Source organism: Nipponia nippon, unplaced genomic scaffold, assembly GCF_047370975.1.
Source record: "Nipponia nippon isolate SJK-2023a ecotype South Korea unplaced genomic scaffold, ASM4737097v1 scaffold_2, whole genome shotgun sequence".
Lineage (NCBI taxonomy): Eukaryota > Metazoa > Chordata > Aves > Pelecaniformes > Threskiornithidae > Nipponia > Nipponia nippon.
Window position 1 is genome coordinate 113579465 of NW_028262336.1, and position 25365 is coordinate 113604829.

Here is a 25365-nt window from a genome sequence, read left to right on the forward strand (position 1 = left end):
TTACAGTGCAAATAACTACTATGACCTTTAATCCAGACTAAGTTCTACATTTAACAAAAATAGGACACAGTGTTAGCACAGTATCTCCTTTAACTAAGTATCAATATTTAGAAATATACATTTTAATCCAAGAAAATAAAATATATCTTTGCTATTAAAAACAAAAATAATTTTTCCAAGACTTACTTCTTTCAGATTTCCATGGAGTAGCATCTACATTTGCTAACGTGATGTAAGCATCACAAAGTGCTTCAACGTCTCTAACCATACGAGCTCTCCTTTTTCTTACAATATTGATTATATTGCTAGCAGCCTCCATTCTGTCCTAAAAAAACCCAGTGGAATACAAATATCAGATCCTGCAAACTACACCTTGTAAGATTAAAGATGCATCATAATGTGCAGTCAAATAAGTACAATTGAGATATACCCTATGAAAACAGAGAAAATTGCAATAATGGACAGCCCTTCGTGATATGAACAGAAATAATTTGAAGAGAAGTTCTGTGTTGTCTAATCTGAGATAATGAATAAAGTGAAATATTATTGGGGATGGAGAGGGAGTAAATCTGTCCAGGCAGAGTGCAAAAAATCTGCAAAAATTCTTCAGAAAAAGGGATGGGCAGTTTTGGATGGTCTTCCACCACCTTCTTGCTTTTGTTATATCCTCCCAACTGAAGAAAAAAGCCTGTAAGCAAAAGGCGAAAATCTGACCATGCATCCCTTCTGTGCCTAACTCTGAGAGACTTAGTTGAGTTTAGCATAATCCTACTCCTAAGGGTGGGACCACAAAAGAACTACAAATCTGAGAGAAAGGCAAAAAAAAGGCCACAGAAAAATGTGGTGAAAAATTATCAGTGGGGGCAGTAAGAGGGTAATGACAACCAACCATGCCAGGCCAATAGTGACGGGGGCAAGAAGGGGCATTACTCTATAGATAAGATGATTCCAAAGACAGGTTCCAACAAAAATTAAGCAGTAACAACATTAACATGAAGCCACAGTTTGGTATTACCCATCATCATGGCTTTTAACATATAAAGGTCATATAAAAGAACAAAAGATATACTGCACAGGGCTAAATACTTAGAACAGATGTTATCACTCAAAGCAGAAAAAATACTCAATTCAAGATGTACTTTTAACAATAAAGCCACTCAAGTCTTTGTTGCATCTAAAATGCCTTTTACAGAATCACACATCAAGGACATTTATCCCAAAACTCTTCACAATAATTGCGGCTATTTATTGCAGGAAATGTTAACCATGTTTTGTTCAACCCCATAATTACTTCTTTCAATAATAATTACCAACGTATGCACAAAAGGAGGTGTTTTTTATTATTAAAAGTACTTTTTCCTCCTACTCTTTCTTAACAAAAGTCAGCTGATGAGCTCTACACTAAAATACCCTTTGACACAATTTTTTTTTTCATTTTTTAACAAAATGAAAGGACTGAATGTGAGTAATAGAATAGAATTTTTTGTAGTCACCACATCAAGCTGGGAGATTTCTTTCGGTGCATTTTTAATTAACTTATTTCTTCTTATTGTGTCTGGTTTTGTGAGGAGTTCATCTTTGTTAGCATTTGCCAAAGCTAATATTATAAACAAAGTATGATGTGGATGATCCAGTGAAATTCTAGACATTAGCTGTTAAGAAAAACAAAAAGATCCCATTATTGAAAACTGTACAGTAGAAAAAAAATTACTTAATTAACATTATTAATTCTTCTGAACTTCTAAAGTTCCTAATAAGAAATAAAAAGTAATACTTAGATGGTATTTCCACAACATTCAAAGTATATTCCTATACCAGCATAAGACTATTCTTATACAACAAGAAAATCAATTAAGTAGCAAGCAAAAAAGTCCCCAACCCTCTCCGCCCACTATACTGATTTTGCATCACTCATTTTTAATACACCTTTATCACCTACATAACTCATTCAGCCATAACTGCACAAAGGAAGATACACATTGTTTAGAAGTACACACTACTAAGCCAATTAAGATATCTTTAGATACGAAAAGCATAAATTACGTTATTCAGAACTTCATGAAATCCTAAACCACCCATCATCTTAGTTCCCATCCGAGCAGCCAGCTGGTACATCAGAGGCAAAAACTTGTATGAAGGGATCTTCTCTGCATTTTTCTGTAGTAGAGAAAATTCAATTAGAAAGCTGTACTAAACACCACAAAAAAATTGTAATCATAAAATACCAAAGAGCTAGCAATTTTGGTTTTGCATTTTTTTTTAAACTGAGAATAATCATTGATGTGTGATCAAATGGCAGTCTAGTGAGTATCACATCATCTTGGTCCATGTCTCCTGAATGCTGCAAGTCCTTCGTAAGTGTCGTGGTTTAACCCCAGCCGGCAACTAAGCACCACGCAGCCACTCGCTCGCTCCCCCCTGGTGGGATGGGGCTGAGAATCAGAAGAGTAAAAGTGAGAAAACTCATGGGTTGAGATAAAGACGGTTTAATAGGTAAAGCAAAAGGCACGCGCGCAAGCAAAGCAAAGCAAGGAATTCATTCGCTACTTCCCATCGGCAGGCAGGTGTTCAGCCATCCTCAGGAAAGCAGGGCTCCATCACGCGTAACGGTTACTTGGGAAGACAAACGCCATCACTCTGAACGTCCCCCCCCTTCCTTCTTCTTCCCCCAGCTTATATACTGAGCATGATGTCATACGGTATGGAACAGCCCTTTGGCCAGTCTGGGTCAGCTGTCCTAGCTATGCTCCCTCCCAGCTTCTTGTGCATGGGAAGCTGAAAAGTCCTTGACTGGTGTAAACTCTACTCAGCAAGAACCAAAACATCAGTGTGTTATCAACATTATTCTCATCCTAAATCCCAAACAGCACTATACCAGCTACTAAGAAGAAAACTAACTCTATCCCAGCTGAAACCAGGACAATAAGACAACTACTATTTTGTATTCTGTTAGAGCAGAGCTTAGATATATTGATTCAGAATTCATTTCCAGATTCTTTGTGGCAAGAGACAATCCTAATTAAAAAAAAATACAATCTTGTTTCAGGCAAGAAGCAATTATGTGGTAAAAATATGAGTAAAGGAACACTTTCTATTTTTCAAAGTTAATTATAACACAAAGTGAAGAATTCAATTATACAGATCTCTCTTATAAACAGATCATTCAGGTAAGAATTAACAGATTTCCTGCACAATCCTAGAAAGGATAGAACCAGCCTGAGAATGAGAACTTTACTGGTCCCTGGCTACTGTCTTATAGAGACAATCTAAAAGCACATCCTTTCACCTACGAGCTTATATAATATAAACTAGAATAACGTACTAAAGGATGTTGAAGATGGGTAGTATCCAAGGTATGTAAAGAACAAGGTGACAACAGTGAAAGATCATGAGATATGCTTAATCATACAGACTTGTGAAATTAAAATGCTAAATTAAATTAAGTTAAATAAAAATGCACTGAGAATTACAACTCTCACTGATGGAAAAACTAACCGATGAGCAACGATGACTGAAAAAAGCAAGTTTTGAGGGAAAAGTTAAGGAGATACATAGGAAGCATACTGCACAGCACTATAATTCATCTTCTAGAAACACAGAAGAAGAAAGACAGATAATTTAATGTCAAAGCATAATAAGGAAAAGCAACAGCAGACATATACCTTCATCATTTCATTGACTCCATCAACTCCAGAATTTTCAAGCCACAGGGAACAGAGTCGGAAGATCCACATATCATGTTCTTCTCCACTTAGTAAACAGCTGATGTAGTTCTCCACTGCTTTACACAAGAAACGTTTACAATCCTTAGTTAGGGCACGTATGGCACATTCATCCAGTTCAAGTTCTCGCTGAACCTTCACTGTATATCTATGTGAACAGACATTTTTAAACAACAAATTAATCTCTTAATGAACTTACAAGCAAGGCTGTCCCTACTTCTCTTGCTTACTAATTTAACATTTTTTTACTTGTTTTGTATGTACAAGCACAGTAAAATAAACAACTGAGAAACCAAATTGTGGAAGCTATTTCTTTGGTGTATGTCCACACAGACCCACCACTCTAAGTAAATTTTCAGTCAGTGTCTTTTTTCTTTTTTTATGATTTAATCTCAATACTGGTGTAAATGTGAATATGCAGTACAGATCATTGTGTAAGGACTTCAGTTTCCAACTGCTGAAGTTCAAATTTTTCTGCTCACTTGCAATTGCTCTTACTAAATCTTTGAGTTCTGTATTAAGATTAATTCTACACTTTCACCAAATGTGTGATGGAGAAAAATCTCAAACATTTATTTTTTACTCTGTAACGTTTTCTCTGTCAAATAAACTAAACAGATCTAGGGAATAAATGTGTATTCTGGCCCATGATCATCCATACTGTTTAACTGTTGTAACGCTCCTTGGCTTAGTTTTGGCCCACACTATCTAGCACTCTCCTAGACCATGTTCAGGCACAGTTCAGAAACTATTTGCAACAAGCACTACAGATTCGGCCACTATTTTGTGAAAAGAAGGAAAAATTCAGCTGTAGAGATGTGACCCGTGCTGTAGCACTTGCCCAGAAAGACAGAGAATTAGTAAAGATGGAGCCTTTGATGGCTCCATAGTAACCACCTCTTCATTTGAATCCTCACCTGTTTGTCTGAACTCTGCGCTCCCTTAGGAGGCCAACCTCCTCCTTGGCCTTCTTCAGTAATGCCTGCTTATTTTCAAACTCTGAGGATTTCATGTAATTCTCAATTCGCTGGTACTGATTATCTGAGAAACGAGCCAAAGACAGGAAAGCCTTCATCTTTCCTTTCTTCAGCTCATCACTGCTGTCTCCACTGTGGCTTGCAGCAATTTCTACAGCCTAAAAGGGAAGTTACAATAACGATAAGACTGATAATCAGATTAACAGTGCTGCATAATACTTGATTAAACTCTATTATCATGGAAAAACAGAATGGTTGAGGTTGGAAGGGACCTCTGGAGGTCACCTTGTCCAACCCCCCAGCTCAAGCAGGGTCATCGGCTTGACCAGATTATTTAATGTTGCCTATGATGGAATATATATACATACAAAATAAAACCTACCAAGCTGAATATTTTTCTCCTAAGTGAATTTCATCTTTGAGGAGTGTTTCAGTGCAAACAGTCAAAAAGATTATCCTGTATGAAACAGCTTTAATAACCATACAGGAGTCTCCTACAGATATCTATCTTTTAGAGTGACTAAGCATGAAGTTTTACAATAGTTTTACAACCTTCTATCATAAGATGGTGAGAAAAAAATACAGGACAGTCCAAAAAGTGCCAAAAAGAAAAGGAAATTATATGTGAAAGTTTAATCATCAGAGTGAAGAAACCATGTAGAGAATAACAGAGAAAAACAACTATGTAGAGTTTCACAAATTAGCAGGAAATAAAGAAATGCAGAGTAGGCAAATATTAATAAAAATGTTTCTACTACTGACAAAGAGTTTAAAAACAAATATAGTACTTTGAAACACTAGTACAAGACTTTGCAGCACCTGGAAAGAGACTGCTGCAAATACAATCCCCATACTGAAAACATGTTAAGTGACTGATCTGTCCTAAGAAGGAGAGGACGGGGATGGGGTGGAATAGGAAACAGGACTAGCAGTCATTATCACCGAACTTTTAAGCCAATATTACACAGAAGTTTCACTATGAATTCTGCAAAGCCATATTCTGAATATTTTATAAGATTACAATGTTATACAATACTACTTGAAACAATAATATTTTTATAAGAATCCGTATTTTCAATCCAGAAAAAGAAAAGCTGCATTGTAAAATTTACTTGTCATTTTAACAACATATTTTAGCAGAGCATTATCTTGAAGACTGCACATTTCTAAGACTGGATGCACCTTTTCTAAGTATTTCTGCATGATGACTGTAGGGTTTTCCAAGCACGTTTCTGCTAACCAGGTTCCACACAGCCTCAGACACTCTGTATACATCAATTTCAGATGAGGATCATTCTCAACCTTTGAGAAAGCAAGTTTTGGGAAAAAAAGAAAAAAGAAGGAGGCATCAAATAAAAATACTTTTTACATATGAGGTAGGGAATTTATAAAGCTTTTAAACCCTGAATATAATTCAATCACTCGAGTTTATTACACATAATATATCTACAGAGTCATTTACCATCCACATCTACAGTAGTCAATAACCTTAAATCACATTCACATTCTATGTTAGACTAAAGGAGAGCACACATTTTTAAATACCTGACAGTTTGAACAATGAAAAACAGAATAAAACAATGAAAAAATGTAATAAAAATTAAATAAGTTCACAGCATGTTTCCAGAATTGTATTTTCTAATATCCCCATTTAGTCTGAAGTACCATAGTACACTCTGTAGGAAACATTCAGGAATTGCGATAACTATGTGTGATCATTAAATTTTTCAGACAGACCTCTACATAGAAACTTGGTTAAAAGTGCTCCAAGAAGATGATGGACCAGGTTTCCAAAGGACTTATCTCCAGATTGGAAGCTCAGCTTCAACTGTATAGTATGACAAGTTTCCAAAATACTTTTAGTATAGGGTACATATTAAAGACCACCTAATCAAGATGGCAACAGTGACTGTGAAATACTGAAGGATATCATAAGCTGCAAAAACACAAAACCTCATTAGGTGGACAGGGTAAACATAACACTGGAAGGTGAGAGAAGGACTAAATTTTTGGAGGCCCTTGTCAACTGATTCACGGAGCAATCATGAAAATCAAAAGAGGAGCAGCAACTCTTGATTTTGCCCTGGTATGTATGGAGAACTTGGCCCAAAACTCTCCAGCTTTTCTGAAGTGTGATATTCTTTAATAATGTATCCAGTTTCAAAGAGAATGTTTATTACCCTCCAAAAAATACCCTAAGAAAGCCATCATGGCTACACAAAGGTAAGGATGATGAAGAAATTTTTACATCAGTACACAAAATGAGGTTTTGTCCAAGTGAAAAAGAAAATATATTAAAAAAATCATAAAATATCCTGTCAAATAAAAAAATAAAATCCCACCATCAAGCTGTCCAAAAAACCCAAACAACTTGAAGACAACTCAACAAATAATAAAAAAGCATTTTTTAAACATATGAGGAGCAGCTAGCCACCAGACAGCCCACTTAATAAAAAGACAACAGTTATAAAAAAACAGCACCCTGAGAAGATAAAGCAGAAAAGAAATTAAATTATTTGCATTTGTGTTCACTGCGGAGGAGCTTGAAGAGTCCCACTGCAAAGCCTTTCTTTAGGAGGGATTCAAAGGTCTGTCTGCTATTGAACTGTCAACAGCAAAGGCTACTGAAAAAACGGACAAAATGAAAACTATCAACTCACTAGGATCAGAATGTATTTTTCCGAAAGGTCTACAGCAATTCACAGATGAAATAACTGAACTACTAAAAGAGGTATAGAAGTTTTTGCTTAAAACTGCCTTAATATACGAGAAGTGGCAGGTGGCAGATGTGACATCAATATTTTAACAAGTTCCAGGGAAGCACAGGTCAGTAAGACTCTTAGCAGAAGCGGACAAATTAGCAACAAAAAACTTGGCAACTTCCAGGCAAAAACTTTGTGATACAGCTTCAGCCCCACTGAAATAGAAGCCTCAACTCATACTCCCACCTTTGCACAGACTCCCTACAGACATCAGGGAAATGCCTGCAACATAGGTATGCTTCTTTAGCATAATAGATACTATTAGTGTCTCCCTGTATTAGTCTTTTTTTACATGATAAGGACCAGAGATAAAATCTTCATTATTACTCTTCTTCTAACAAAAACGTGTACACCATTACAGTTCCCAGCATAATACGCATCAGGAATAGTGTGGCCAGCAGGACCAGGGAGGTGATCGTCCCCCTGTACTCAGCACTGGTGAGGCCGCACCTCGAGTACTGTGTTCAGTTTTGGGCCCCTCGCTACAAGAAGGACATCAACATGCTGGAGTGTGTCCAGAGAAGGGCAACGAAGTTGGTGAAGGGTCTGGAGCACAAGTGTTATGAGGAGCGGCTGAGGGAGCTGGGGTTGTTTAGCCTGGAGAAGAGGAGGCTGAGGCGGGACCTTATTGCTTTCTACAACTGCCTGAAAGGTGGTTGTAGCGAGGTGGGAGTCAGTCTCTTCTCCCTAGTAACAAGTGACAGGACAAGAGGAAACGGCCTCAAGCTGCACCAGGGGAAGTTTAGGTTGGATATTAGGAAAAACGTCTTCACTGAAAGGGTAGTCAGGCATTGGAACAGGCTGCCCAGCGAAGTGGTTGAGTCTCCATCCCTGGAGGTACTTAAAAGAGGTGTAGATGTGGTGCTTAGGGACAGGGTTTAGTGGTGGACTTGGCAGTGCTAGGTTAATGGTTGGACTTGATGATCTTAAGGGTCTCTTCCAACCTAAATGATTCTATGATTCTATGCCTAAATGATGCTGATTGGCCATTAGTTTCTTTAACTATTTGCACAGAACAAGATGATACACTTCTATGTAACAGTTTTGTTTAAAACAAGTTAATTTTTTATCAAGGGAAACAATCTCTGATTTTAAAAAGCTACATATTTCACAGTGGTGGCACTGGAGGCAAAATAATTAATTCTAACATTTGCCACTCTTACCGACTCGCTTTGAAAACCCCTGATAAGAATTGCTAATACAGATTTTTTTTGCTTTCAGACATTTTGAGAGTACAAAACAGATTTAGTAATATGGCAGACAGCCTTTTAATTTTCTTCCAAGGGAAAACTTCAGAAAGTGGAAACAAGATCTTAAATAATTTAATTCCCATAAGTATATACGTTCTATAACACATACCTGAAACCAATCTGCATCTAATTTTTTTATCATCCTTTTAAGAATATTCAGTGCAAGACTCTCTTCCTTTTTAGCCCAGAAAACCTGAGCTTCTTCTAGTTGCCATTCAGAAACTCCATATCCTGTTGGATTGTATTGCTTGATCTGAAACATAGCTCTTTCTGGAAGCTGAAATTGAAAAAACATAAACAATTATTTACGTCAAATACGTTTATCTCACAGCAAGTTTTGTTTTTAAACTCCATCTTCATTTGCTCTACTTGTGCAGCATATTCTGCCTATTCCAATGCTAAGAATTTATTTGCAGCAAAGAGATGAAGTTATTTTTCTATATACTTGCAGAAAATCCTGATTTACAACAAAAATAGACTATGGAACTAAACTTCACAAAACCCAAAATAAAGTATCAATGTTTAATATTTTAAATTACTTGAAGGTATAAAGTATAGAAATTCTACAATCAGTACCTACTGAAAAAATTAGCTTAGTGATTTTAGCTTAGTGATTATTATTACATCCTAAGAGACCGCAGAAAAATACTAAGAAAAATGGCACCACCATACAATAATTCTTTTGTATGCCTACTTCACCAGTGATATGAGTGAAGAGGTAACATTCTCATTATTTAGTAATCTAATATCACTGTGATAGTACAAAGAGCAAACTATCTTTTTAACAATGTCAAAGATCAAGACTAAAGTGTATTTTCACAAGTTGTCCAACCAATAGCTGAATCAATCAAACTTTTAAATAAGCAAGGTAAACAATTAAAATGTAAGAATGCCTGTAAATGACAATGTAAGTTTGGGTCCTTCAATTAGTGGTCAGTGTGATGATTCTGTATGGCACTCTATTCCTTCTCCTGATGGATGGTAGTGGCACCAAAGAGGAATAGAAGCCATTAGTTGCAAAGAGAGCTTCCTCAAGAACATTCCTACATCCAGACGCTTAGTGTTGTCAACTACTAGTGTGTCAAAAGGAAAGGGTTATCATCCTACGATTTGAAAGACTGATAAGACCCAGAAGTATGCTCCAGACATTGCACATGACCTACAACACTGGAGGGGCTGGAACAACAGTGTTTTCAGAAACACACTGGCTCAATCTTTCAGAACCTTCTAATCCTCCCCAAATATGGTGCTGCAATTTTAATTTCCTGTAACTAAAAAACAAAGTGAAAAAAATTAACCTCTGTTGAGGCTCTTACAGGACACTCATCACCACAGTGTTAGTGGCTGGGCAGGCATGAGATAAAAATATTCTGAAGAAGTAATTTTCCCAAACAATTCTGGAGGCACTGAGTAAACCTTGCAAATTTATGAAATCAAAGCCAGCTGTTCTACTGATTTCATCATTATTCACAAAAAGAGTTAGAACCTTCCTGAAATCAAACTTTAATACAGTTTCACAGATGTGAAGTGTTAAACATCTTTCTAGGTTATATATTTAGCTGGAACTATTTTCTGCAGAGGTCCTCAGAGGATATTGTTGCTCTATAAATTCTTGTTGAGTTACTCCTCCAGATGCATTACCTAGAACAAGCCAAGGCCTCTGGACCTTAAGTGCATTAGCAGCTGCAGAAACCATTGATAGTTCAAATCCCATTAAGTCATTCACAGAGAGAGATTTCCCACAGTGCAATGGTGCTTGGAGACTATAAAACCTTGAAGACAACACTAAATATACAGATGCAATGGAGTTCTTCTTGCAGCTTTACTCTGGAACACTACAACAGTATGATGCAAGTGAAAGCTGGATATATAAAACTGCACCAAAATACAGTAACAGAGCTGTAAGAGCATTCTTCACCAAAAATTTCATTTTTATATTATCTACATCATAGAGTAGCTTACAGTTATGAACAAAATTCAGAAAACATACCCATAAATACATTTTATGAGTAAGTTCTACATAGTTCAAGTACAACTAATTCATTCATTGAATAAACTTAGAATACAGTTAATCTTTAGTACTACTAAAAATGAAGTTCTTTTATAAACTAAAAAACTAAACATCCGTCATTGATGGATACTCTGCTCTTGTGAGGCTCCACTTGGAGTGCTGCGTCCAGCTCTGGGGCCCCCAACATAAGAAGGCCATGGACCTGTTGGAGCAAGTCCAGAGGAGGGCCACGAAGATGATCAGTGGGCTGGAGCACCCCTCCTATGAGGACAGGCTGACAGAGCTGGGGTTGTTCAGCCTGGAGAAGAGAAGGCTCCACGGAGACCTCATAGCAGCCCTCCAGTACCTGAAAAGGGCCTACAGGAAAGCTGGAGAGGGACTTTTTACAAAAGCATGTAGTGATAGGACAGGGGGTAATGGGTTTAAACTGAAAGATTTAGTTTAGATATAAGGAAGAAGTTCTTTACTGTGAGGGTGGGTGAGGCACTGGAACAGGTTGCCCAGAAAAGTTCTGGATGCCCAATCCCTGGAAATGTTCAAGGCCAGGTTGGATGGGGCTTTGAGCAACCTGGTCTAGTGGAAGGTGTCTCTGCTCATGGCAGGGAGGTTGGAACCAGATGATCTTTAAGGTGCCTTCCAACCCAAACCATTCTATGATTCTGATTCTATTATCTTTCCCAGAATTTGTTACCTGTGTATTTTTAGCAGTTCTTGCCAATCTAGAGAGCTCCACTAGATGTTTGGTCAGGATGTCTTTAATACATTCTCTTTTGGTATTTTCACCCTCTTTCTCAAGCAAGATCTCCAAAATTACAGTGCGCAGAGACATGATAGGTTCCTGGAAACGGAAGTCACTGTCCTTGAGAAGCTCGGACTGTTTCTGCCATTTCAAATAAACATCATTCAGTTGTTGAGTAGTAACAGATCTGCAATTGTTACCAAAAGAAAAAAGATCTGTTATTAATTCTTGCTAAATATTAGTGAAGTGCAAGATGAGTAACAAAAGTAAACTACCGAGGTAGTTCACAATCTACAGTTCAAAACCAAGAAACAGTCCATAAGACCTTACGATGATTAACGTGCAGAATAAATTCTCAGGCTTCTGGTTTTAACAAACATGAAGATTAAGAGATCAACGTCAGTAAGGTGAACAGCTCCACTGTAAACATTCTTGATTAAGCATCAAAAACTGTTGTGTTCAAGGTCCATCAGCAAAGGGAATCACATTCAAACATAGGGCTACTTAACAGATTAGAGACCAAGATTCCTATTTTATTATATAGGTTGCATATGGATTAATGTAAGAATAAATTCCAAACTGTGACACTGTAGCTGTGTAGGTTGTCGTTATATGTATTATTTTCTTAAGCAATTCATTAACTGCACATAGCAATGGTTCATAAGGTCCTGGACAAGCTAAATGATTGTAGGATGACTATAAGCTACCAAACTGATATCACTATAGCGGAAAAAATTCAATGTTAATAGCACTACAGAAATAAATACCTTCCTATGATTAAAAAGCAACGTTAAGAATTCAGGTAGAATACTGATGGTAATAGTGGTCCATGAAGAAAGCGATTCAAACTGAAACAACTTTCAATAGATCTATGGGTATCATCAAGGAAATGGAAAACATTTTTAGAAAGGAAACGAGAAGAGGATGACTCAGTTACTTTGGTAAACCAAAGGCTAGGAGATATGACTACCTTAGAGTATACCAGGGAACTCAAAACAAAGGAAAGAAAACAATTCTTTAAAATACAATATTGGCATAATATCAAAGAATTGAAACTAGACCACAAATAAATCCAGTCTCGAAATAAAGAGAATCTAGACTTGTCTTCACACAGTAAAGCTAAAATCCAGATGATTTTTAAGATGATATTTGAGACGTTCCTGAATAAAATTTGTTGAGATAATTTTATTTTTGTGCTAGACTTGATTACCAAAAATCCTGAGAACCGAGAAAGGAGTATGAAACAAGCTTAAAAAAATACCTGGAGAACAGCAGACCTATATTTTCCAACTCTCCAATTAGCTGTAGTCTGCAAAGAGTTGGATATAATGAATAAACAGACTCAAGACTGCCTTTGCACAGCTCTTCTACTTCATTCACTCTACGGATTTAACAGAGAAATAGTAAATTATTATTTTTTTTAATATCCACAAGTAATTCCAAATATCCATAAGATAATTTTGATACAGTGAACAGAATTTAATCAGCAAAACTATTCGGTTTGGAATTATTTTGTATTACCATTAAAGTTCAAAAATATAAGTTTGTCAATAAATGAAAACACAGTAAGCATATACAAACTCCAAAGCCTATGTCATAGCTTAGCTGAAGAAGAGCAGCCAGCATTCAAATCCACTTAAGAGGACTGGAAAGTAAGGGATGTATACTACAGGAAATGTATCTTCAGTTAGCACACAAATTGTATATGCACAAAAGACAAATTTAAGTTAAAAAACTTAGAAATGAAGTTGCAGTCCGGAAGTATTAATTATATTCTTTATTTAAGCCCATAAAACCCTATAATAGTCTTTTATACATAACTTGTGACTACAAACGCACACACACTCTCTGTCTCTCTCTCTCTCTCTAACAGCAGGATAGTTGCATAGAGTTACCTGGCATCTTTAAGACTGTCATAGAAAGCAGAGAATTCCTTATCTCGTAAAGACTGAAGAGCATCATACAATGATTCATGGTACCCTGGTCTTCCTGTTTCATTTCTTAAAAATAAAAGTAACATGAAAAAAAGGAAAATTAAATTTTTCTACAAAGAAGTTGATTTTATCTCTATGACAAATATTTTTAGTAGTACATTTTCTGCAGTTGGATGGATTGCTGTTTTGCATGATAAAAAATAATAATGCAACCCTTTAAATTTTAGATTAACTTAGTATTTTATAAATTCAAGCTGTTCTTTTAAAATACACAAAACAAACTGCACAATAAAAATTTAATCATAACACATTTCTCACAGTATTATGCTGAAAGATATATATTATGGTATGTATACAACTTCAGTTCAGAATCAATAATTTTTTACATTTGACTTCAGAACTATTTTTAAAAAGGAAAAAAATAAAGAAAATCAGAAGGCTGAAAAAACCCATCGTGTTCAATTTAATTTTCTCTTCTTTGCCCTTTTCTCTCTTCTTTCTTCTTCTCCTTGACCCTCCTCTTTCCTGCCATCTCATTCTCTCTTTTCATGGTACATGTTGTTTTTCTGCTCCTGTATTAAAGCTGAATATTCTGTTTACCCAAGAGGTTTATACAGACCCTAACCCAGGGACAAAGAGAGCCCACCTGTATGAAGTTTGTTTTAATTGTGGCATGGCATATGCCCTTCAACAGGATATGTCTGTGAAGTCCTCCAAGTGCTTCTAAACAATGATCTTAAGACAGTGCAGAAGAGAATGAACATACCAAGAGTATTTTCCCCAGACCCATCTCTCTGTAAGAGAGTCTTAGGAGAAAAATCCTCCATTCTTCTGACTACTAGAAGTTAATGTAGAAGGAGTTATTGAAGAATCCATCATGTAACTTCTGCTTTTGCCAAAATCTAGGCAATCTATTCTGTATTCCTCCTAAAATGTGCAATGATGTAGCTGTACTAGGAAGGGACAGAGTTCACACTATATCCTGGCCAGTCATATGAAATAACTAATGCCAGGCATCCAACATTACACAAGGAAGGAGATTACTCCTTATGAGGGCGTAGCCATGAATCAACACCGGTGTTTGCTTATCCAGGTCTTGATAACCTCTTGTGGCTTACCAAGTAATATTTTCCCTGTTTGCTTATAAATTAAACATTAAAAACTATCTGTCCCTCATATGTACTTAAGACACATCTACTACATGAGTCAAAAATGGAAAATTTCAGTTTATAGTTATAAGCAATCAAAAAGAAGAATCAACTCCATACAGTTTCCCAGGAAAATGAAAAGTGACGTGCATACAGAACAGACAGGTCTAAGTGAAAAAGACCGCTTTCCAATTCAATGATTAAGATAAATTAGGTGACCTGTTTCATAGAAATTATATTCTAATGCCATCTTTTTGCTTGGAACTGAAACCATTGCCTTTCACTTAAAGAACTAGCAAAAAAGTAAGTTAGTTTACTTGACAGAAGAGATGTGGCCCCACTGCATATTTCTCCATGCTGCCTGGTAGCGTATTTCCTGCAGTTCCGCACACCACTCAGTGTTTTCATGTTCCAGTCCTTTTAAATACGTGGAAAGAGTATGGCAAAGCCCAAAATTCTGCAAAGCCTGGAATTAACAAAATTACTGAAAGTTGGTTTTCCTTCTTTAATAAGCGGAACTGTTTTTTAAAAAGGCTTTGGTTTACCTTTGGAAACAAAGAAGCCTTTGCAGGTAAGGTAGAACCATAAGTATTTCTAAACTCAGCACTATATAAGAGGAAAACTTTTTAATAAGACTACTAATCACACTATTGATACCTGCAACCCCAGAAAAACAGTTTCATTACTACTGTGGCTGGCATTCTTTGAAACAAATTTCCATGGTGTGTTTCAAATGAACTATCTGCTCATATTTCTCCATTCCATCATTTCTGCGTAGTAAGCCAAAACTGGTTTTACTTCTTAATGAACTGTTTTTCCTGGTGGGGATTTGAAAAAGTTTCCTACAACTCCTAAACTCCTATCTGAAGACCATAATGACTTTACAATTGTGACCGCTTATCCAGGTATGTGTGCAGCCATTACGAAGGAGAAACACAACGGAATTTTAACAATGATACTAAAGAATTTGGGGTAGGAAAAGAAAAGTACCATAGGAAAATGAAATGACGGGAAACACATAGACCTGTGCTATGTTATTACAGAACTGGTATAAGCATTTTTAGGCTAAAAAAGCAACGTATTTTTAAGGGATGAAAATAAGACAACATCAATTCTATTTGTTTACTTATTTTATCAGAAATACCACAGTTTCAGTGAGATGGTTGCCATAATGGAGTCATTTTAGGAGCTGGCCAAATTCTGTATAAAATTAAATATATTTCTTTTGAAATATTTCACAAAATTCATTACCCAAGATAAGGATTACAGGTGAGTGACAAGAGGACTAGAAGCCTTACTGTTTTCAGGATAAATATTGCATTGTCTTACATTATACAGTTTGGATGCCTATGACAGTGGGCTGGACTGGATGACCAAAAAGATTTCTTTTAGTCCTAAAACAATTTTGCATTTACTACAAATGACTCTCAGTATGATGGATATCAAGTCCTACATTTATTTCCTATTATAAAATAAAATTACCTCTATTATTCCTGCCTGGCGAGTAGATGGAGAGAGGCTTGCCTCAAGGTCATATGTTACAAGGGCTTTCTCCCATACTGCTTCATGCTCATACGTCCTTATCCTGTTGTAAGTTAACAGGAAGTTTTCAACTTAAGTTCCTTACTAATAAATGAAAGCAATACCTTTAAAGAACATAAGAACATTAATAAATTATACCGTGCTAATGGCTGTAACATTCTTCCTCCACCGCAGCCATAGAGACTGTCAGGTTCTCCAATGCTTCTATATATGTCCATGAGAAGGTCCTAGAACATGCGCCATAAAACGAAGAATTATCTCTTTTGGAAATAGTTCAAGTGAGTTTTATACATATCGTGTAAGTTTATAAATACAAGTCCTTCCATGTAACATGTTGTTATCATTGCTTAATTTTCCTTTATGCAGTATCTGAGCCTGCTATCATCACAGGATGATAAACTACTAAAACTCTTCAGGACTACCTAACTTCTCTGGCAAGTTACTAAAAAAACAGCACTGGGCCTTAGGTGGACTGGTTGTGAAAAGCAAAAGGCAGTGGTACTGAATAAGCATCAGACATACCAGCTAAGCAATGCATTTTGAAGATATGCAAGCACAGTTCTTGAATAATGAACTATGGAAAGAAGTAACTTAGACAAGGCTACTGAATCAGATTTTATGTATCAAATAAACTTGTAGGAGATAATACTACTTTGGTTTTGATTATTACAACTTGCTACACCACTTGCTGATTTCTAATGAACATATCTCTCTGACAAAACAAACTGAAAAATACTTGGCTGGTTACCACCATGAGGTCACTTCTTTCAGGGAACAGTCTGCTTTGCTGCAATTTAAAATTTGCCAGTTAATTCGTGTTTCAGGTGAACGAATACTCAATTTAACTCGTCCAGCAAGGCCATTGAGTTCACTTTGAATTAGAGCATGAAGAGAACTTTCAAGTACAGTTTTTGAAGTTCAACTAGATCTGCCTTCAGCTCAGATAAAACCTACTGTTAATTGTAATTATATGAGAAGGTTTGCTTTCAGATGATGAAGCACACACACGTACCTGTAAACTTATGCCGGTTTCTTCTTTACTTTTTTCATTCAAAATAGTAATAGCTGTTCTTTGACTTTCTTCTTCAAACGTCAAACTCTTAGCTGCTTTAAAAGACGACCTAAAAGAAATGTTTCAACTGGTAAAGTTAAATGAAATTTCATACAAAGAACTAAAGAAATTCTGAAACAACACTTCAGAAGTAAGGGGCACAAACACCAAATGCAAGATCAGGCCATATCGCCACATTATTTAAAATGGCTTTCCACCAGAATGACAAAGTGATCAGCTGAACTGAGAATATCAACATCAAGGGATTTCAACATCAAGGGGGTTTTTCAGAGGAAAAAAGCCCCACCTCGTAATGTCTAATCTTTTATTAAATCAAACTGCTTTTGTGAATGCCTGAAGCAAGAATGCTCTCTTCTGGGAAAGAATAAAAGCAACTACATAATATATATGCTTACAACCATACCTTTGTTATACATTCACTGCCTTAGAGTTATCTGTTGTCAAAATGAAGCTAGTAAACTAGTTCCATATTTTGATCTTGCTAGACCAGAAGACAAAGATAATTGTCCATTATAGAAAAAAACTCCTTCTACAAGGATCATTCAGCTCTACCCACACAATTCTGGTCATCTTTCTGTGGTTTCTTTCTCCCCTTGATTCACTTCTGGCTGTAATTTAACCACTAGTATACTATTAATTATGAGAAACAGAATCTGAAAAGTGTTCACTTTAGAAAGTGAGATTCAATACATTTTAGTATTCAGAAGCATTAGCTTTAGTGAAGTTTCTCCAGAACACACACTATTAAGAAAGTTTTCTGGTTAGAAGTCAAAATGAGACTATTTTGAGTGTGTCACAGCTAACAAACTAGCAAGGTTAGGATCACATTCAAGGACTGGTAGAAGTATTTTCCAGGTCAATACACACACCTAAGGAATTTTTTTAAAGTTTCCTTGACTTTTCATGTAACACAACACTACTGGCACACACAAAACATGATCCATTTTACCAGAAATGTCAAGAAACTGCATTCCTCTAGCCTTGTACCTTTCTTGCTGTTTGTCTATATTTATCTTGTCTGCGTAGATCTCTGCATAGAGCAAGGCTGTGAAGTGAGCAGCACAAGACTGTGCTGCTATAGCAACCTCAAGATAATTCAGATCTAGCCAGAAGCTGTCATCAAAAACTGTACCTGAAACAGATCTGATTAAATAAAGACTTTAATATTGCTGTAACAGACCTTCTCTCTAACATTAAACAGAATAAATCCAATCAAACTATAAAGCCTTCCAAAGGCTCATTTTATCTTAGCCCCCACCAAAACCCATACCACAAAAAGTTTATCAGGCAAAAAGTTTTTAGAAAACTCTTTCAGCATAGTTAGAACCCTTTAAGGCTAGCCATATCACTTCTGTAACAAATGCAAGGCCACTACTATAACTTCATTCTTTTAACTGACATGTTCTCTACCACATCCTTCTTCCTTAATCTAGAGGATCAAGAGATCTTAGAACAGTCATAATTAAATTAAAGCAACGTTTTTGAAAGCTATAATTCACCTCTTTTGTCTTCTTAAGTAATCAACAACAGCAAGCATGGCCCGTCGAGGTACTTTATCCAAACTTCTTAAATTATGGGTTTCTTGCTCTGGGATGTATATTTCAAAAGAAAGAATATATTTAACTTTTATCAGAACATATCCATTTACAAAATAAAAACGTGTATTTTGTACTCCAGAAAATAACTAACAACCTCCTTGGACAGCATTTCCAAAATTAAATTAATAGTTTGTCACAAAATGTATTTCCCCTCCTGATATGATGTTAGTGACATTACAGTAGTTTATGCCGCAATTTTCTTTATCAAATTATCTTTGCATTAATAATTTGTGCATTCTATTTCTTCTTATAGAATTCAGAAATGATCCAACATCATTGCACGAAGCTCCATAACAGACCTATTCCCTTAGGCTTGAGCCATATAAAGTTATTCCAAAGCCACAGAAATACTTATTAGTAGCTTTATTGTAGATTTTATAGAGTGTGTATGCTTATACAAAAAACACTATCTCCCACACACAGACACATACTTTTAAAGAATTTATATTTCCATGCCTTGCTTCTGGATTTAAAAAAAAAAAAAAAATAAAAAAATCAGATGGCTACAGGTTGTATTCTGGTCATTGGGTTAATAACTTTTTCATTTTTCTGGACATTTTTAATTTATAAATTACAAGAAGCAAGAAATAGGGAAAGCATAAGCAAAGGTTTGATTACTACTACACTACAGTAAGATGCAGAACTAGAAATTTCTCCTAAAGAAAGCAAAAGCAACATAAAAAAAGAAGTATCTGGGCATTTTGTGTGTTCCAACAAACAGAAATGAACAACACTTACTTTCCACTGCTACCAAAGACCTTATAGAAGGAACACCAACTCCTTCTTTGTAAGTCATCTCCCACATGCTTAACTTTCAAAAGACATACAGTAGGGATATCTGACTCTCAGTTCCTAATGCACTATGACGTTTTGCTCTCCGGATCCATTCCCATGCACTGCATTACTTGCAAATGTTAAACATAGTGTCTCGCATGCAGGGTCCGTTCTGTTAGCACTGTACAGTCAACACCCCAAAGAGATTGCTACTTCCTCTTTCATAATTTGATCAGATGAATAATTGAAAATTTCTGAATGAATTATATTTGGGGACCAGAAAGTATTAATAAGTCAGGGGAAGAAAAAGGCACTGGCCAAGAAAACCAGAAGAAAAAACTTTATTCTTCAGGATTTGTTGAACAACAGACCAAATGACTACAATGGTAACTATAAGATGTCAGCATGGTGTTCATACTCACTTGCTAACAAGAAGTTTACAGACAGAAAATGAAAATGGTGTCTGTTTTTTCATGTCCTCAGATAGAAATTCTAAGGAGAAATAATGGAACAAGTATTTTGAAAGATACATTCAACAAAAAATTACATCTCTTCTGCAAAATAATAGATTCAACTGAGATATGATTCTGGCCAGACTGACATGCATGAAGTCCAAAATATTGTTCGTTTTCAGTTTGGTGGGTCTGACTCTTGTCAAGCAGTCGGCAATTTATGATTAGTTTTGGTTTCTCAGGCAGAGCAGTGATTGGCATGATGTTCACACTATTTATGCTTTAACTTGCCAAGATTAACAGCCAGTTCCTAGAACGTGCATGTCAAAATGGATCAACAGGAAGACTCTTGTTCAGAAGCACTCAACTCTCATGTCTAACTGCTTGGTCTTTGCCACAGTTTCGATCCTGATGGATTGGAATGAAATTTATCTAGGTGTTCTACGAAGATTTTTCTCCTTGTTCTGATAGGGTAAGAGTTTCTCCTTGAAGAAACTGGTAGTCACCAGATGTTTAAAATTTTTGTTTTGAATACTGCTGATGTTCTATTGTTCCAACTTTGTAATTAACATATCTTTCCTCTGTTGGCTAGTGCACCTCCAGTTTATCTGTAAAGAACTACACCGACAATGAGCTGTGACCTATCGTTTCCTCACTGGTGTCACTGAACTAACTGCGAGTTAATAAAACTTAGAAAAATCCCTTCATATTTTTCATAGAACATTTTGGGTTACTCTGTACACCTTAGATAAAGTTGTGCAGTAGTTTCCCTGGATGCTTACAGGAAGGAAATAGGAAATTGTTAATCCTTTTCTATCTTACAAAGTGGGACAATAATAAAAATACCCGGATTGGGGGAACAGCTTGTTACCTGACTTCAAAAATGTGAACCAACACTGCTCTAGTCTTTCTGGCCAGGCTAGTCAGCGTCTATAAAAATACCTTAAAATACACCTAGTATCATTAAGCTTATTTACACCATGCTTAATACAAGCTGCAATACTAAGGGTTCCTTTACCTCTCTGGCAACCTGAAGCTTGCATGACTTGCCTGTAAAGAGACTGCAAGACATGGTACAGACTCACTCATTTGGTGATTTGTCACTGAAGAAGGGAGTTGGAAGATATAGCAGAGTAGCTACTGCACAAAAAAATATTAACCTGAAATTACTGTATTTGTGTTACGTAAGGGACATGCACAAATGAGAAATACATTATTTCAGCTCCTGAAAATAAGTGCATGTACCATTCCCATAGACTAATAACAAAGATCTTATTTTTTACACAGATTTCTGCTAACTTCAATCACAATCTAATTGGAAAGGACAGCAGCCAGCTTGATTAGTAGGTGCTTTGTTTTTAATGGAACTTACTGCATTACTCATACTCAGCTGCAGTTCTTTTGGTTACCATTTCCTTTCATTCTGCTGCAATGGAACAGGTCTTTTGAATCTATAGGGAGACCATTATCAACATTAGGCAGAAGCTAAAGCAAGGGTTAGTCTTTTTCGCAAGGGGAAAATCCAGGTGAAAATTGCCTTTAATCGCTCTTGTTTAAGTAAGAGAGGAATTTAAGTGTCAATTAGTCATTTTAGAAGACAGTCCAAGACTCAGGTTTGTAACACACAACTCTGGATCACATCTGAATTCAGCAAGTAATAAACATTATCCAGTTGTGAATAAGGAAAGAAGCTATACAGAAGAGACTACTTGGGTGCTGCCAGGGAACAGCTTCAAAATTACGGGTATCTTCACAGAAAAAGATGAAACAATTGGACAGAAGCTTCTAAAATTCTGTCTGCCTACAAGTGTGCATCATACATTTCATGTCAGAAGATAATTTTTTTCATAGCCAGAATCCCTCTTTCAGTTGAAACAAAAACATTATGCCATTACCTGAATCGGAATTTGGAGGTGTAGTAGACCTACTAGAGGAGGCGAATTTGCAACAGGCTGTAAAAAACTTCTGGATATGAACTGACAAAAGATTTCTCCAAGATTCATCTGAGTCATGAAGAAGGATATCATGAATCAGGTATGGAAGCAAAGTTTGACACAAGTCTGTTTTCACCTAGAAAACAATCATGCACAGCAGCCGCTAAGAAAAACAACCAAAAGCCTTTCTTTCTCAGGTTATAACAAAACTGACAACTACTCAAACAAACATGTAATGCTTGAGAAAGAACACGTAAGATGAAAAATGTAAACCACTCAGTAGGGCTATGCTGGCATTCAGTTAAAGTAGTCGTATAAAGTTCATCTATGTTTACAATTATCTCTCAAATCTTGTATTTCAAGAGTGTGTTTTATAGGTATCTGCAATATCTGATTATGAAGAATCTGAATTACTGTTACAAAAAAGTAGTAACTTAATAGCAGAAATTACTATTTGCTATCAAGATAAGTAATCATATATTTTTGTGCATCACAGTGCACATACATACACATATACACATAAGTATAATTTAGCTCACCTCACATAGCGGCTTCATTAACTGGAGAATGTCATTTTGCACACCTCCGCTGTCCAGTATTGAACTAGTTAGGCGCTTGATCCAGGTCTCATGACTTTCTCCCAGAGGAATCCAGAGGTTTGTGTCATCCAAAGTTTCTAAAGAAGCCTCTGTATCATTAGCAGGTACTACAAAAAACTAGAAGAAAAATATATATATTGCAAATATAAACAAATTCTCCGGCATTTAAAAAAACATACTGCAATCTGCACAGATTAAAACATATTAAATATTAACTGTGCTTTAATTGATTGACAATATCAATTTTGTTCATGTAAATGTAAAGTTTTCCAAGAAAAATCTGAAAGTACTAAAAATAAAATTTTACTGGTTAACATCAACAAGGCCACATTACACATCACATTTAGGTTACAGATCAAAAGTTTGAAAATTAGGAAATATCTGATTTATGGTTAATTATGCAAGTTTTTTTCTGACCTATTTTCCACTAAGTTTTTGCATCAAATGATACTGGAGTCCTGAGAAAGAATGTATTAGATTACCAAGTAGGTAATCAAAAATTGTCTGTCTAATAATGAAAGTACACAGCTTTCTAATGTCAAATTGGTAATTTCCTATGTGAAGCTGCAAATGCTGAAACAGAAAGGAGAAACATATGTACAAAAGCAATCACATTTGCAGACTGATGAAAAGTCCAAATCTTGCATTCGTCAAAGCCTATCAAAAATATTTTCAAATTTACTTTTTAAAAAAATATTTATGTTTTCTCTACCCCATATGCCATATAAATAAGGCATATCAGAAGAAGTACCTTTTTCCTAGACATTCTGAAAGGCTGTAGATAGATTAACATGGGATCAGCTTTGTTTTTATAAACTTCCCAAAATTCACTGCCAGACTTGGTGGCTAATATATTTTTCAAACAGGAAACAGCAGCGGCTCTAACATCAATACTGAAAGAATAACATACACAACATCATTGTTATTCATTTCATTCAGATATTTTATTTTCAAAATCACATTTATAAATATACAAGGCAAATAATTCCACAACCTAAGAACGTGTGCATCAAATCAGAAAATTCTGGACTAGGATATGCCATTGCACATTTTGTTATAAAGCAGAGCCTTGGTATTTACTCCACAGCACTGCTATCCTCTATAGCACAGAAGACACTTTCTGGTTCGAGTCCAACTAGCGAATTTCTAGGAAACATCTAAGCTTGACTGAGTAAGTAATCTGAGCCTTGAAGAAGCACACGGTTGGACATTAACAGGTGTTATACAAAGAGTTACTAACAGGGGTTAGTAACACAGAGAGTTACCCTGAGGTGATTTGAACAATGTACAACTTAATGGCTCCTATTAAGCTCTGAACTAATTAAATCAAATAAGTAAGTATACTCACCAATTATCTGTTAAAGCAATATTTATTTGAGTTAACATTATGAAGACCCACTGAAGTTTTCTATCTTCAAGTATGTCCATTGCTTTAGAATCCAGTGCATTTTCAGCACGCTGAAGAGCTATGGTGGAGAAATCCACGGGACCTATTTCTCCCAAGCAACTTCCAACAGCCTCTGCAAATGCAGGTAATTTTATAGTTTCACGCACACTAAAACAAGGTCTCACCCTAAAAAGTTGCAGTTAATAGAAACTGCTTCTAGAACTGAGATTATTATGGGGTAAAAAGCTGCAAACATTTATAAATAATCACTTGAGGAGCCTTATGATTAAGATTACATGTATACAAATTTTGCAGCTTAAGAGTCATAAATAATACAGTTATGCTTTCTAACTCAATTTTCTATGAGTGCCTATGGCTCTGGATTTTGCAGTTTGAATCAGATATGGGTTTTATTTTTGCTTGTGTCAGAAACAGGTAAGTGCAAAAGGCCAGAATCACAGCCACTAGGAGACACTCATTTTCATTCCCTAAGGGTATGATAAATACAAACAGTAGCCTGTAAACTCAGTAAAAATTAACCTACGTTTTATGTAAAATGATATATATATGTATGTGTTCCTCATGTGCTTTCCAGACAAAATATTTTATAAAGACACAAGAATACATATAAGAAAAAACAAAACAAAATTGACCTTGAAAATAGTTTTGAGAGAGAGATGTTAACGTTTGTCAGAAAGAACCCAAAATCTATTTTCCTGCTCTTTCCTTCATACTCGGCATGTGTCTTGAAAACGTCTCCATTTTCTACAACACTGTTTTAACCATCAGAGCAAACAAAGAACAGACTGAAGATATACAGGTTGTGTTTTGAATTAAATTTAACAAATCATCTAAGAAAACACAATGCAGAAAAGACTGCAACTTACAGCTTGCAGAGGTGCTGAAGAATATATCATACTGAAGCCAATGTGAGCTTCAATTGCTCAGCATTTGTAATTATCAGTTATTAGTCTTTTAGACAAAAAACGCATTAAGGCAAATGTTCTCATTACTTGTGTTTCTGTCTAGTTTAGACATTTAATTTCAGTAAACATCACCTTCATGGAGGTTTGGATTTTAGCTTTGGTGCTTTGGATCAAACATTACTCTCGTGCTCAATGCAAACGATGAGAATAATTCTGATAATATGGAAGAGGTTTTAAGATGGAGAACAACTATTTTAATTTCCACCAAGACATGCCTTTCAAATTTTCAGATAAGCTCTTCAATTTTTCTTACTATTTTTCAACCTAATAAAGCGACCCATATAACAGCAGATGACTCCTTATTGAGTAGAGAAGAGACCAGAGTCTAAACTCACGACAATTTAAGTTATTAGTCAAAGCTGTAAAATACAGTGACTGAAGACATATTACCCATTTTAAGATTCCTGATGGCTACCTCTAGTAGCAAATGCACACTAGCAGTGGGAAGTAACATTGAGAACAGTTTCGGTTTCAATAT

At 35.9% G+C, this 25365-nt stretch overlaps 1 protein-coding gene across 7 annotated transcripts in view; it reads right to left on the reverse strand.

The window, feature by feature from the left end:
* ATM (ATM serine/threonine kinase) overlaps positions 1–25365 on the reverse strand; it is a 79784-nt gene that overhangs the window by 12251 nt on the left and 42168 nt on the right. For 5 of the 7 annotated variants that reach the window (XM_087759237.1, XM_087759238.1, XM_087759235.1 and 2 more), the window contains 20 exons: positions 23863–24034; positions 23266–23407; positions 22455–22631; positions 21877–22051; positions 18657–18744; positions 18145–18300; positions 17098–17206; positions 16224–16312; positions 16026–16128; positions 14861–15009; positions 13357–13461; positions 12723–12842; positions 11414–11648; positions 8821–8988; positions 5882–6001; positions 4640–4857; positions 3663–3870; positions 2044–2157; positions 1494–1652; positions 187–325 (listed from right to left, as the gene is read on the reverse strand). In XM_087759237.1, coding sequence (XP_087615363.1) covers positions 187–325; positions 1494–1652; positions 2044–2157; positions 3663–3870; positions 4640–4857; positions 5882–6001; positions 8821–8988; positions 11414–11648; positions 12723–12842; positions 13357–13461; positions 14861–15009; positions 16026–16128; positions 16224–16312; positions 17098–17206; positions 18145–18300; positions 18657–18744; positions 21877–22051; positions 22455–22631; positions 23266–23407; positions 23863–24034 — 2946 coding nt within the window. Of the gene's footprint in view, positions 1–186; positions 326–1493; positions 1653–2043; positions 2158–3662; positions 3871–4639; positions 4858–5881; positions 6002–8820; positions 8989–11413; positions 11649–12722; positions 12843–13356; positions 13462–14860; positions 15010–16025; positions 16129–16223; positions 16313–17097; positions 17207–18144; positions 18301–18656; positions 18745–21876; positions 22052–22454; positions 22632–23265; positions 23408–23862; positions 24035–25365 lie in introns of those variants that run through there. The other 2 variants (XM_087759236.1, XM_087759239.1) reach the window with 2 other exon arrangements.